The following is a 13,421-nucleotide window of genomic DNA, read 5'->3' on the forward strand; positions in this document are numbered from 1 at the left end:
TTGGCGAAAACTCAATTTTTTTGAAAATGGCGTTTATCGCGTTTTGGAACCAAACTCTTCATATATATATAAAATTAATCAAGATTAATCATTTCTTTTTACTTTAGTACAATGAAAATATAAATGTTTTATATTTTATGTTTTATTCATTTTTATGTTCTAATGTTTTTTATTTTTTAATATTCACATAATATTTCACATATTGTGAAATGAATGAACTTTTATCTGAACTATTACGCTTTCTTTTTCTTTGACTTTAATGACAATAAGGTGATGGACTATGCCTCTTGTATTTGAGTACACAGATTATTGAATCCATTTGTACATGAAATGCGTATTATCGAAGGGGTAGTAACAGTAGTAGTTTTATTTGTGTTATTAGATCAAATTCACATCAGATTATGGACAATGAATACACTAAAACACAAAAGCATACACTGTCTGACATTTACAGCTGCTGCCGAGACGCAAATGTTTCTGGATGCTTAATAAAATCAGGAATGTGTGCTGTAGTAGGTGGGGCGGCACAGCTGACTCTTCTCTGAGTGTCTTGTGCAATGAGTTACACTTCTCCATATTCTTACCAGCTTGAAGGAGGTCTGACCTTTCTGAGGGAGTCTGGGAAGTACAATGGTCAAGCCCTAAGTGTAGCAGTCTAGCAGAGGTACACTGTAAACCAGAAAAAGTTGGCAAAACTCAATTACATAATTTTTTAAATTAAGAAATTCAAAGATTAAGTAAGCAGAACTGGCAGATTTCAATTATTTATTCATACATTTTAATTGCTCTTAACTTGAAATGTTTGAGTAAATTAATTCATGCATTTAACTGAAAATTATCATGTAATCTCAACATGTTATTAGAAGTGGAAATTTATAACTAGCTAATTCAGCAAATGCTAACTGGTAACACAATCTTTGATAACATTAGCATAGTATAGCAATTGCTGAAAGTGTACGGCATTATAGAACATTTATCGTATACCTGTTCTCAAACTAGGCTCATGCTCCACTCGTCACCATGATGATAACCCCCCCAAAAAAACATGTAACAGAAACTCTGCTAAAATAGGATAGAAAAGCATTAAATCCCTCTCTTAACATTTAATCTTGTATAAAATTTAATTTTAGCATTTTTTTTTCTCCCTTTCGAGTGTCATGGCAAAGCATACGGGGAAATAAAAATCCCAGCCCAGTTTCAGGTAAATTTAGGTTTGTCTACATTAAAAGAAAACAAGTTAATTGAACTCAAAAAATTAAACAATCCAGATTACTTAAAATGTGTCAGTTTCGTGAACTCAAAAGAAAAAAAGAAAGTTCTAAGTATTCATAAAAGTTAATTTGATTGAACTAATTTGTTTAATTTTAATTTTCCCTACTCAAACCAATAAATTATTTTGAGCATTATGGTTTACAGCAGTGGTTCTCAAACTTTTTTCCCAGTGGGCCGCACTATGGTCCAAGTGCAAGTGTCACGGGCCGCATATCATTTACATATGACGGATCCAATGAAAACCAATCAGATTAAATGTTGTGGTATTAGCAAAACTTATTATTATTATTATACCTAGAAGTTGCACACACAGAAGAGGCAGTGTTTTCTGGTGGCACATACAGTATTTTTTCTGTCACAAAATCAGCAAATACTATAAGAAATTCATTTTTGTTTCACATTGTGTTGAAATGGCTGGAAGTATGACTTCTTCATATCAAAGTGAAACTCTCTTGTTCAATAAACTCACGTTACACAATCCCCTGATATACAGTATGTCACAGAAAATGAGAACAATGAATTCAACCAAATAAAACTTACTGACATTAGCATTACAGTAATCAGATAATAATGCTCAATGAACATACACAAGATCTATATAAACACTTTAAGTAGCCTAACTTTTGAACTCTTTAAACTTTTAACTAACTTTTTAACAACAGCATTGTAACAGTCACCAAACAATGATAGAATGTTATATAGGCCACAAATGCCTTAATAAGCTGTTACTCAACTCTTTTTACAGACAACATAGAGCGCATTATAATAGAGTGCCCCAGGGGTGACGCGTTTTTTGTAGGCCAACCCGGAAGTTAGCGGCGCACGGGTTCCCTCGACTGAAAGCCTATTCATTTTTCCCATAGACCGCAGAAAATAAGCTCTGTGTTTAACAGAGGGTTATGACACTTACACGTTTTGTCTATCAAGATAATCTTTACAAGTTAACACAACATTTATAGACTTTGAAGCCTAAATAAAGTCATCAGATATAATAGGCTAACAGTAGGCTATAAACGGACTACAGCACACCATGGTCACGGATCAACGTCGTCACCACCAAACTTCCTCAAACTTTATTTAAAAAACATCTCTATTTAAAAACATGCTCACTGATTATGATCAGTGCTGTGTATGAATACTTATCCACTTTTTCATGAGAAATGCTGTCCAAATGTCCCGTTTTTAATGATGACGTCTAAAGTCCAAAAGGAAGTAGTCCTTTTTAGCAATTTGTTAGCAACCGCCGATTTTAAGACACAGTAAAAGTTTAAAAAATCACAAGCGGGTTATAACTGGTGTGTTTTATGTCATAGATCAAAACGTGAAAATATTTAGAGGCTTTGTTAACCACAGACCTTATTTCAGGCGATTTAGCAAAAACTCATTCAAAAAACCCATAGACTTTACGGCATTGGAACCGGAAGTCCTAAAATGCTAACTCGCTTCCGGGTTTTGCCTACAAAACTGCGTCATCCCTGGGGCACTTTATTACAATCTCTGACGATATGAAGAATTCTGTTGCATCGCAATCCCTCCGCGGGTGCACTGTTATTTTTTTTTTATCAATTTCAAATATAAGTACATCAAACAAACACATCGAATTCACATGTCTTTTGATATTGTATGTTTTGCATATGCCATGTACTTTACTACAGAGCAAACAAAGGCTACCCATCTTGCTCATTTACACAAACTGATTCTTCCATTCTTCTTACCTTCGCTACGACTCTTCTTGTTTGCAATGTGTTCCTTCATTGGTATGTTCCTCATTTCGTTTTTCTGCTCTAATAACAAATTTGTCCATTTTAATCCCTAAATGTACAAAAATAATGGCTACTATTGGAATTCTGCCAAAGAGCACGCTTGTGTTTGTTAAGTAGGTCTGTGTATGTCTGAAAATAATACATGATCACCAAAATGATTTTATATGACAAAAAAACATTATAGTTCAAACTTAAATTCAATTTAATTTAAAAACAAAAATGAATTGTAAAACTTTAATTTATTTTTTAATTGTGTTCAGCATATCGTGGGCCACATTTGCATTTGTGACAGGCCGCAGGTTGAGAACCACTGGTTTACAGTGTATGGGACTCCATCAGACTCCCTTTCTGTAGTGAATCTTATTTCATGTTACATTGTCACACCAGTAGGGGCAACAAGTAACGGACTTATGAGTGAGTCACTGAATCATTCATATAATCGATTTGTTCAAAAACATTGATTCATTCAGAAACAACTACTGCTACTCTGGCTTGAGCAAATGTTGATCCAGCACTGGCTTTGTTTGTGTATCTCTCTTTGCTTAAAGGCAAAGTTCACCCAAAAATGAACATTATGTCATCATTATTTTTCCAAACCAGTATAACTTTCTTCTGATACAGGTCATACCGGTTTGTAACGGCATAGGAGTGAGTAAATGATGACACAATGTTCATGTTTGGGGTACTATCCTTTTAAATGTTTAGTAAACATCTGAAATTAAAACGTTTACACTGAGAAACCATTAACTCAATTTGTGCTTGTAGTATCACAATTGCTTTTTTGTTTCTAATGAAGTAAACACTGTTAGTCTGTTGAATTGCTGGAGTTTGACTTGTACAGGGATTTTCAGCCTCTTTCCATTGAGTAATTATTGCACAACAGCGACAGAGGAAATTTGTTCCTAACAACTCTCACAGTAGAACACTGTTACATTTACAGCCATTGGCCAGATGCATTGGCCCCGTTTATTGACTATTCTTCTGATTCAATTTAGTTTCTTATCAACAGGTAGAAAGAAATAGAATTATGATCGCAGTTTAACCTGATGTTACCTTGTGTGAAAGAATGAGCTTCATTTAGGTGGTGCAGTAAGAATGTTAATTCACTCTCCTCCATGTTTAAATGTTCTCCATGGCTCCCTGAGCTCCAGTTCAGAGCATGAATCTTTTAATTTAGCCTCAAGTCAGAATATTTGTGCCAGCTACTTAATGTTTTCAATTCTTCTCCTTTAATTAGAAATAATCTCATAGGCAGTATAATGTTTCATGCAACATGTAACGTTTGTTAATAAGGGCTTTGTTATTAGTCAATTTTATAGTGTGGTGGAGGGAATTGTTCTTCTTTATTATTATTGTGTGAAGTACTGTGTAGTTTATTTCTATTAATGCTTTCCTGGTAATGCTAATCTCATCTTTCTCTCTCCACAGCGTGGGCCGTCAGGTGCTCAGAGTTCAAATCCAGCCATGAGTATAATTGGAGCAGAGGATGAAGACTTTGAGAATGATGAGCAACCTGTGAGTGATACATTAGCTCAGAACTAGTAGGGATGGGAATGGTAAAGATTCTGCTTCCTTAATGATTCTTTTATTTGAGGTATAAATATTTGGAATATGCATTAAATTGATCAAAACTGACAGTAAAGTAAACTGACTTGATTAGTATGTTTCTAACATGTTATGTTTTGCAACGGTTCTTTTAACCCTTAAAGATGGAGTGCGTCGCTTTTAATTTCTTAAACAACCATGTAGGAAGACACATCATGACCCTATTCCAGGATGACAATGTCAAGATTCACCAGGGTTAAAACTGTGAAAGAATAGTTCAGAGAGCATGAAGAATCATTTTCACACATGAACCAAAAATTGATGCACCTCTTAATGGAAATAACATCATAACATTTATTTCCATCGAGAGGTGCATCATTTTTTGGTCAAGATCTTGTATTGACAATGCAAGAGGTGAGCACTCTGTAAAGTCTCCTCCAGCACATCCCAAAAACTCACACTGAGGTTAAGGTCAGTGCCAATTCATGTGTGAAAATGATTCTTCATGCTCCCTCCAAACAGTTCTTTCACAATTTGAGCCTGATGAATCTTGACATTGTCATCTTGGAATATGGTCATGATATATCTTAATACATGGTTGTTAAAGAAATGAAAAGCTACACACTCCATCTTTTAGGGTTAAAAGAACCGTTGCCAAACATATAACATGCTACAAAAATAATAATCACTGTAATAATGATCCATCCATAGACTCCTAAGTATTTGCCTATTAAAATCCAAACAGTGACTTTTTTTTGGCTGGATAGTGTATGTTACAAAACTATTTCAAAATAATGCTGTTCTTTTATACTTTCTGTTGATCAAAGAATCATTTATGATGGTTTCCTGAAAGCTGCAGTTAACAATTATCCAAAATCAATTTTTGAGTAAGTACATAACCAGCCAGTGTTCAAATCTATCTCCTTACCTTAGCCCAATTCACAACGGTAAGCTTGTAATAATGTTTCCTAATCCGGATGGTACTGGTGGGTTTCTGCCGGAAATTCGAGCATGCAGCCGTTCGTCTTTGCGTCGTTGCGTCACGTCTGTTTATATAGAGAAGGAGTCCCAGCTAGTATAGTAGGCTAAATGGCATGTGAGGATGCTACAGGTGGCAGATCATTTATAGTCTTTTCTCACAGCAGCTGCAATAATTAAACTTATTATTTTGATGGCGCATTGTAATCCAGAAAGGTCCAAATGACAATCATCAGTGACAACTTGTGATTCACCTGTAGTTAAAAGCAAAAGGCTTCTGACTGCGGAGTGGCTACAGAAATTGAACTCTTCAGGTGACGCTAATATACACGAAGTACTAGGGCTGGGTAAAAAAATATAGATTTCTCGATTTTAATCGATTCTCATTTTTATGAACCGATATCGATTCTTAAATCCTAGTCTGTTTTCAGTTGATGAATGAACAGAACATGTAGCGCACCTCCCACTACTTACATGCTCAGATGACATTTTCCCGTGAAAATTCTTATTTTGGTCTTACTTCCAAGACGTAGAATCTGTGATTCTGAAGTACGGTATCCATACCTGTGTGGTGACTGACGGCAAACATTAGATTAATCCGCGCTGAGGAGCCGTGCCGAGGCACAACTCATGTAAAGATGATAATTCCACAAATAACTGCAGTTGCAGGTTTCAAACAGAGATGGGGACAAAGAGGCAAAACTTACAGACTGCAGCTTTAAACATATTAAGCAGCAGAACTGTTTTTGACATTGATAATCAGCACATTAGAATGATTTTTGATGGATCATGTGACTGGAGTAATGATGCTGAAATTCAGCTTTGGAATGAATTGCATTTTTAAAATATATTAATAGAAAACAGTTATTTAAAATTGTAATGATATTTCAAAGAATTACTATTTTTACTGTATTTTGGATTAAATAAATGCAGCCTCTGTAAGCATAAGAGACTTCCCTCAAAAACATTAAATAAAATATATTTATGTATACGTTGTTGCTGCTTTTTTTAAAAAATATATTTCTGTAATCACTTTTCTTCTCAGATGGTGGATGATCAGTGCAGTCACTTTAACAGTATTGAACTGTTGAAGTCCAGGCCCACCCACCTGCTGGTCTTCATTCATCATGTCATGTTACAGTTTGACTGTGCTCCTGTGGTGAGAAATTACAGAATGTGTGCCAGTTTATTTTTGTCAGTCCGCATGCATGCGCTTATTTTAATATGTGAGGCTCTTTGTGTTTCTTACATTATCTCTTGTTCAGCTCTGAATGTTGTGTGTGTTTAGGGGGTGGGGTGTCATGTATGTATTAATATTTAGATAAAGCCCTTTTCATGTGATTAAAGCATGAGTATTTCTTCCTTTGTTTGGCATGCAGCCAATGTGATCTACCCCAGGTACCGTCTCCCAAACCCAAATCCTTCATGTCTTACTTTATTTAACCTAAAAAAAAAAATGTTCAGATATAATACATCTCACAGATGTTAATGTTCAGATGAAAATCTAAATTAGTAGGAGCATAACCATTCATTAAGTTTGTGATCAAGGGAAAAATTGAAGGTGGACATCTTTCCCTATATTATTTTCCTTTTGTGTACCTTTAATGTATTATTGAGTTGGACCAGTTATGTTTGGTTTCAGATCCAACAGGTACTATGTTGTGTTCATTAATTTTAGATTGGTCTATTTGTCTCTGTCATTTCTCCTGATACACTTTTCTCACTGCTCTAAAAGAGACTCTGAAATTTTAAAATTTTCAATTGCCTCTCCATTCAGTCAGTAAAGTCCAGGTTAACGTATAGGTTAACATAGCACACATCACTATTCCTCTATTTTTGGTGTCTAAATCTGTCAGTTTTGTTATTCTTGTTTTCTTTAATCTCCCTCCTTTGTCCTCTCTCTCTTTTCCCCTGTCCTAGCTATGCTACCTTCATGCTGACCTCTTCAAGAACTTCAGTGCCAAAGACACAAAGAAGCACTTTGGGGAATTCTACAACACTTTCCTTGAAAAAGGAGCGGTATGTGAACAAGAAGAGTTCTAGGCATTCAGCTGTCAAGTTTGTATATCTCTTTACAAGTTTTCCTTTGTTCTGTCTCACTTTTCAGTCCGCCCTTCATTTTACTGTCCACGTTTTTGTTAGACCCCCTAAAGGAATGCTGGGGAATTTTTTTGAAGCTTTATTTTATTTATCAAAACAGATGATCTGCTGTCCGTCAATCTTATCTTTGAGCTTGTTGTCTTTCAGAGTGGTGAAATTGTTTTTGTTTGTTGTTTTCTGAAATAGGCAGATTAACTTTAAATCATATGTGGAATGTATAGTGAACAAAAACAAGAGTTTTGTAATACAAAATGGTAGTTGACACATAACTATCACATGTCCGTGTCACATAACCATCACATGCCCATGTCGTTTTATTTATCAATTTTTTTTAAAATGCATTTATAATTCATAGTCATTTTTAAAAAGCCAAATTTTCCATGTAACTTTTTAATTATTATATGGTCATAAACAGCATGAATAATAGTTATAAAATAATTCACAATAAGCTGGTTAAAATGATATTAGGCTATGATTTTTACAAGCATATGGCTTGCAATTTGCATTAAAGTGACTGAAATCTTTGTCTAACTAGGCTGTATTGCATTTACAGTGATGAGATTTGTTTTTTTTCCAAGTGGGTTTTATTTTGCAGTAAATTGAGTGAATAACAAGTGCTTTTTCATTTCATCATTGGTAGGAGTGAATTTTTATGGTTCTTTATGACTATTTTGAATACCCCTAATATAGTCATTAGAGATGGGCAGTATGTTACCCAGTTCTTTCTTTTATTTCTCATGATACTGTATATCAGGTCATTTCCCGGCTCATCTATTTCTCCCCAAATCCATCTCGGTTTAGACTTGTTTTTGTCTTTGTCCTTTCCCTCCAGTCTGTCTGCACATCCCTTCTGTCCAATGTAACATTTTCTTGGTGTGTTCTTTATCCTTCTTTTTAGACATGTTCTCCTTTTCTGTCTCATCTTAGTGTTTGTCCGACCCTAACTTCCTGCTTTGGGTCATGGGAATGACCCCCCCTGATGAATGACTGTTTTGTTTTTCATGTTTTTAAGTTGGGTCTTTTTTTTCCTATTCTATTGGATATTTTACTCTCTGCACATTTCTTTGAGATGACATCAAGGCCGTGGACCTGTAGATTGAGTTGGAAACTAAATGAAAGAAAATAGTGAATAACCAATATCTGGTTATTTAGATTGTTGTGACCTCTGGTGGTGCTGTGCTGAATTACATTCTACACCGGAGGACAAAAACATGAACTTTTGAATATTATATTTATTAATATAATGCAACAGTATTTCATTTATTAAAATCTAAATGTATTTATTTGTAATTTATTTATAATTATTCCTTATTTAATATATACATATATAATATACCAAATCCTTACTGTTGGATTTGGATTGGAAATAACACATTTTCTCTCTTTTCATACCTTCTCTCTTCCAGATTCTCAAAGTATCAGTGCCAAATAACTTAGCGTCTGAACTGGGTAAGGTCTTCACCAGGAAAAATGAAAGTTCTTCTCTCGCTGCACTTAATGTTGATATTGTTTCATTAAATCCACTCGTCCCTCTGTCTCTCCACTGTGTTCCTTCAGATCGCTTGCGTCCAGAAATTTGCAGCGAAGATCAACAAAGACGTTATGTTACTGAAGTAAAGTTCACACAGAGTCCAGAGATACACCGGCAGCTGGAAGACTTTAGGTGAGTCAGTGACCGGCAAGTGAATTTCAAAATAAATTGAACCTGGAGTACTTTGCATTCACAATTCATATTATTTTTACATACTATATAGAAGCTAAATAAAATGTCAGCCCCTGGTAACACGTATTCATCTTATCCCTGGTGGTCCAATACCATACTTGTCTTTGTTTCTCTCATTAGGCAGAAGAGGATGATGGGAATGACTCCCAATGAGCATGAACTAAGTGACGTGGAATCCCATCGTCCCACTGACCGCATCCCAAGGGAGATGAAGGAGAAGGCTGTAGCTGAATCCTTGCTGGAAAAGATGGTTGATGCCAAGTAAGAACTGTTAATGATAATAGTAATAATAATAATAATAATACTAGTGATCTTATTTTATTCAACCAGATTTTATTTTTCAAACAGTTTTATTTTTGAGCACTATGCACCATAAATTTCAGCGAGATTGTTATACAATGAAACAGAAACATTTTAAAAACATTTTGGAATTATTAGTCATTCCATTGATTGTGCAACCCTACTATTATTTGGATTTATGCATCCCTAGTTTTGGTGGAGTTGTCCCATATGTTATGGTCAGTTTACAGGGTGTCTGTTTTCTCTTTGGCCCTGTTCACACCTGGTATAAGAAGTGTTTTCAGCAATCCAACCACAAGTGGACAACGCTGAATACAGGTGGAAATGGGGTTTAAAATGTTTTTTGTTTGTCCACTTTTGGACAAACCTTTAGCTTTTGGCTGTCAGAGCAGAAACAAAAGCTTTTGCTCTCCGTATTGTTTTACTTTGTCTCCTTTTGCGTTCATATGTAGATTGCGCAAGCTTATTTCGTCCATTAGATTGAAAGATCTGAAGAAGCCCATATACGTGCCCACTCATAGAACCTCCCCTCAATGAAATCAAGACTAAAGTAGTCAAAAGTGAACAAAAGAGACAGATTAAAACACCAGGTGTAAACAGGAGCGTGTCTCCCTCGTCTACTTGTGATCTGACCGACCAAAACGCATCTTACTACCAGGTGTAAACAGGGCCTTTGACTCTGGTGTCATGGTTGTGAAAGAACCAGGGGTGCGCTGATCTCTTCTGAAACACAGAGCCAGACGTTTCGTTTTTGCTGCCCTCCGTAGTGTCTACTGCCTAGCCTATAATCCAATCCTAATGTCTTACTGTGTGCTGTGTGATTTTTGTCAAACGCCATCTATACAGTGGGGAAGAGGATAATTTTCCACAAACAGTACTCACCCTCTCAATTTGCTTGGACAGAATACAGCTATTGTCAAATCTGCATTCACAGTGGATCAGAACCCCCGAGTCTCTGTCGATATTCACTCACTGGCTGCTAACTGATGCCTATTGAATTTGTCATACTGCACAGGATCTTCTTGCTGCTGGGCTGCTTGACCCCTTGCAGTGAATTCTATAATAGTCGTATCAGAATTCACTCCACTCACTGTTGTGCTTCATATGCAGTTCAATTAACTCCAAGGACCAGCTGACATATCCATTGAAGTTTCATTTTCGGCTCTAAAATTGTTCTTTTGTTGTTGGTTAGGGCCTTTCTTTGCTTAAACTCAATGCAGTTTAGTCACCTTTTGAAAATGTAAGGCAAAAGTTAAAGGGATGCTTGCCTAAAATGAACATGTTTGAAACCAATATGTTTTTTTTTTTGTCTTTCATGGAACACAAAAGGAGATATTTAGCACAATGATCAGGCTGCTCTTTTCCAGAACAAAAAGGACAAAAAATGTAAACAATAATAAGCATAGGCCATGATTTGTGTGCTATATTCCTAGTTTTCCTAAGTAGGGATGCATAGTATATCGGTACCTTATTGGTTATCTGCCGATATTACAGATTTTTTTTAAATAAATGTATTGGTTTTTGTCAATATTGGATATTTAGCTCTGCATGCTCAGTTCCCCTATTGTTACATCATGCCTAAATTTACTTTAAAATGATTTATTTTATCATTTAAAAATTTAGGGTCTGTAAGATTATTATTTTATTTATTTTTTTTGGAAAGAAATTAACACTTTTATTCAGCAACAACACGTTTAAATGGATCAAAAGTGACAATTATAGGCCTGGTTTCACAGACAGGGCTTAGCCTAAACCAGGATTAGATCTTATTTCAATTAGGACATTTAAGTAGCTTTTATACATTGTAAAAACCCTAACCCTAACCATTAGCGAAAAAAAACACATTACTGATGTGCATCTTGTGACAAAACAATGGCACTGACATGTTTTAAGATATGTAAGTGCAAGTTACTTTCAGTTAAAACAGCTCAAACATGCATTTTAGTCTGGGACAAAGCCTTGTCTTGGATAATGTTACAAATAACTTCTATTTCAAATAAATAAATCTTACTTACCCCAAACTTTCAACTGGTAATGTATGTACATTACTGTTGTTTTCATATATAGACCTTTCATCAGAGGGAAATGTGTGGTTCTTTTACTGTACAGTGTGCATTGAGTGCCAGATTTTCCCTGCTGTCTTTCATTGTGCAGAAATAATTATCTGAATCCAGATTGGCAGAGTGTGCAGCAGAAGCAAAAGGCTCAGCAGTCTCCTCTTGTCTCACTTCCTGCATGGGGGTCCTCACAGCCCAGGGGGTGTAATATATTAATGCCTACAAACCCACGTTCACCCTTTAATGTGAATCTACTTCACTCATCGACCCTTTGTGATCCTGCCAATGAAAGCACCCAGACTAGAGAGTAAGATGGTGATTCAGTAACTGCTAAGAATCCATCAAAGTGAACACTTGTGAATCTTTTTGGGTGACTCATTAAAATAACTCATTTATAGGAGTCATTTGTTCATGAATCCACACTAATTGCTCTCTTAGTGCAGCTAGACAGAATGACATGTTGTCTCACCATTATATTTTGCAGTATTTATATCATAACATTCGATTCAGACTCTGCTAAAAATGAAAGTTATTTTACAATTGTGAATCCTGCACTGTAGTATGAATGTTCTGCCTAGTCACACCATTTATTTCTGTTAAAAACATACACCACGTTACAACGGAATCCGCCTCAAAAAAAAGAAACGGTGGCAAACAGAGAGGAAGTGGTAGAGAGATGATGGAGTCAGAAGTGCCACGCTGGCAGGAAGTCTCTGCTTTCTGGCTCTCTGCCAGAGAGAAATATGGAAAGAGGGATGAGACGGGGGTCAAGTTTGAGGCCGGCATGAGGGAGAAAAAAGACTGCAAGCGACAAAAGACAGTTTGCAATGAGACAGAATAGTTAATGTATACCAGATCCACCAGGGTAAAGTAATGTTGTAAAGAGATATCAAGGCTGCATTGAAAAACAAATGCATGTAAAACATTGTCTCTCACTCAATCAGTGGCATAATGTGTCTTCAGAGACTTCACACAGATTCTTTTTATGTCTAGTCTCAATATGGCTATTCAGTCTTCATATTCACTCACACAATCGTCCTCTGTTTTCTCAAACACTGTCTGCTTCCTCTCGCACAGTTTTTTTTTTTTTTTTTTTTTTTGCTCCCTCATTCATTCTCCTCCCTCAGTATAACAGTAATGACCTCACTTACAGATGCTCTCATTGGCTGCACTTTTAATTTGAGAGGCGGCTCAACGTTTTTGATTGGCCAGAAGCTGGGGATTCCTTATCGCACTCCTCCTTTTGTATTATCATAGGAAAACACAAGGATCCGATTTCGATGTTCTTGCATGCTTGTTGCATCAGACAAAAACACAGTTAAATAGTAACGCCGGGGCACTTTGATTGCTTGTGGACATCGCCGTAGGAAAGCCTCAGTGCCTTAGGAGAGTTCCATCGTGGTGCTTGCAGTTTGAGAAGATAGTGTAGCTCAGACTTCTAGACATCTAGTTTTGCAAGAGATTTTCACTGAACTTTATTTTTGCATAATTTTGTCTGTCATAATTTGCTTGGAGTGCAATTTAATGCACCACAATTTTTTTAGATCTTTTTTTTTATTTTAGTTTTCTTTTTTTTTCATTTGCAAGTTACAGAATATGTTCATTAGTTCAGATTCTACAAACAATACAACAGTTACTGTCATTTTGAGTCAGGAAAAGCGTGAGCGCTTCAGATTCCACCGT

General features: G+C 35.9%; 1 protein-coding gene across 10 annotated transcripts in view; it reads left to right on the top strand.

Moving 5' to 3' along the window:
- The window catches only part of arhgef1 (Rho guanine nucleotide exchange factor (GEF) 1), a 50,241-nt gene that overhangs the window by 15,298 nt on the left and 21,522 nt on the right, over positions 1 to 13,421 (top strand). For all 10 annotated transcript variants that reach the window (XM_067408481.1, XM_067408508.1, XM_067408516.1 and 7 more), the window contains 6 exons: positions 4,464 to 4,550; positions 6,604 to 6,717; positions 7,479 to 7,577; positions 9,065 to 9,107; positions 9,216 to 9,321; positions 9,502 to 9,642. In XM_067408481.1, coding sequence (XP_067264582.1) covers positions 4,464 to 4,550; positions 6,604 to 6,717; positions 7,479 to 7,577; positions 9,065 to 9,107; positions 9,216 to 9,321; positions 9,502 to 9,642 — 590 coding nt within the window. The remainder of the gene's footprint in view (positions 1 to 4,463; positions 4,551 to 6,603; positions 6,718 to 7,478; positions 7,578 to 9,064; positions 9,108 to 9,215; positions 9,322 to 9,501; positions 9,643 to 13,421) is intronic.

The sequence above is a fragment of the Chanodichthys erythropterus genome, chromosome 2 (genome assembly GCF_024489055.1).
Source record: "Chanodichthys erythropterus isolate Z2021 chromosome 2, ASM2448905v1, whole genome shotgun sequence".
Classification (NCBI taxonomy): Eukaryota; Metazoa; Chordata; class Actinopteri; order Cypriniformes; family Xenocyprididae; genus Chanodichthys; species Chanodichthys erythropterus.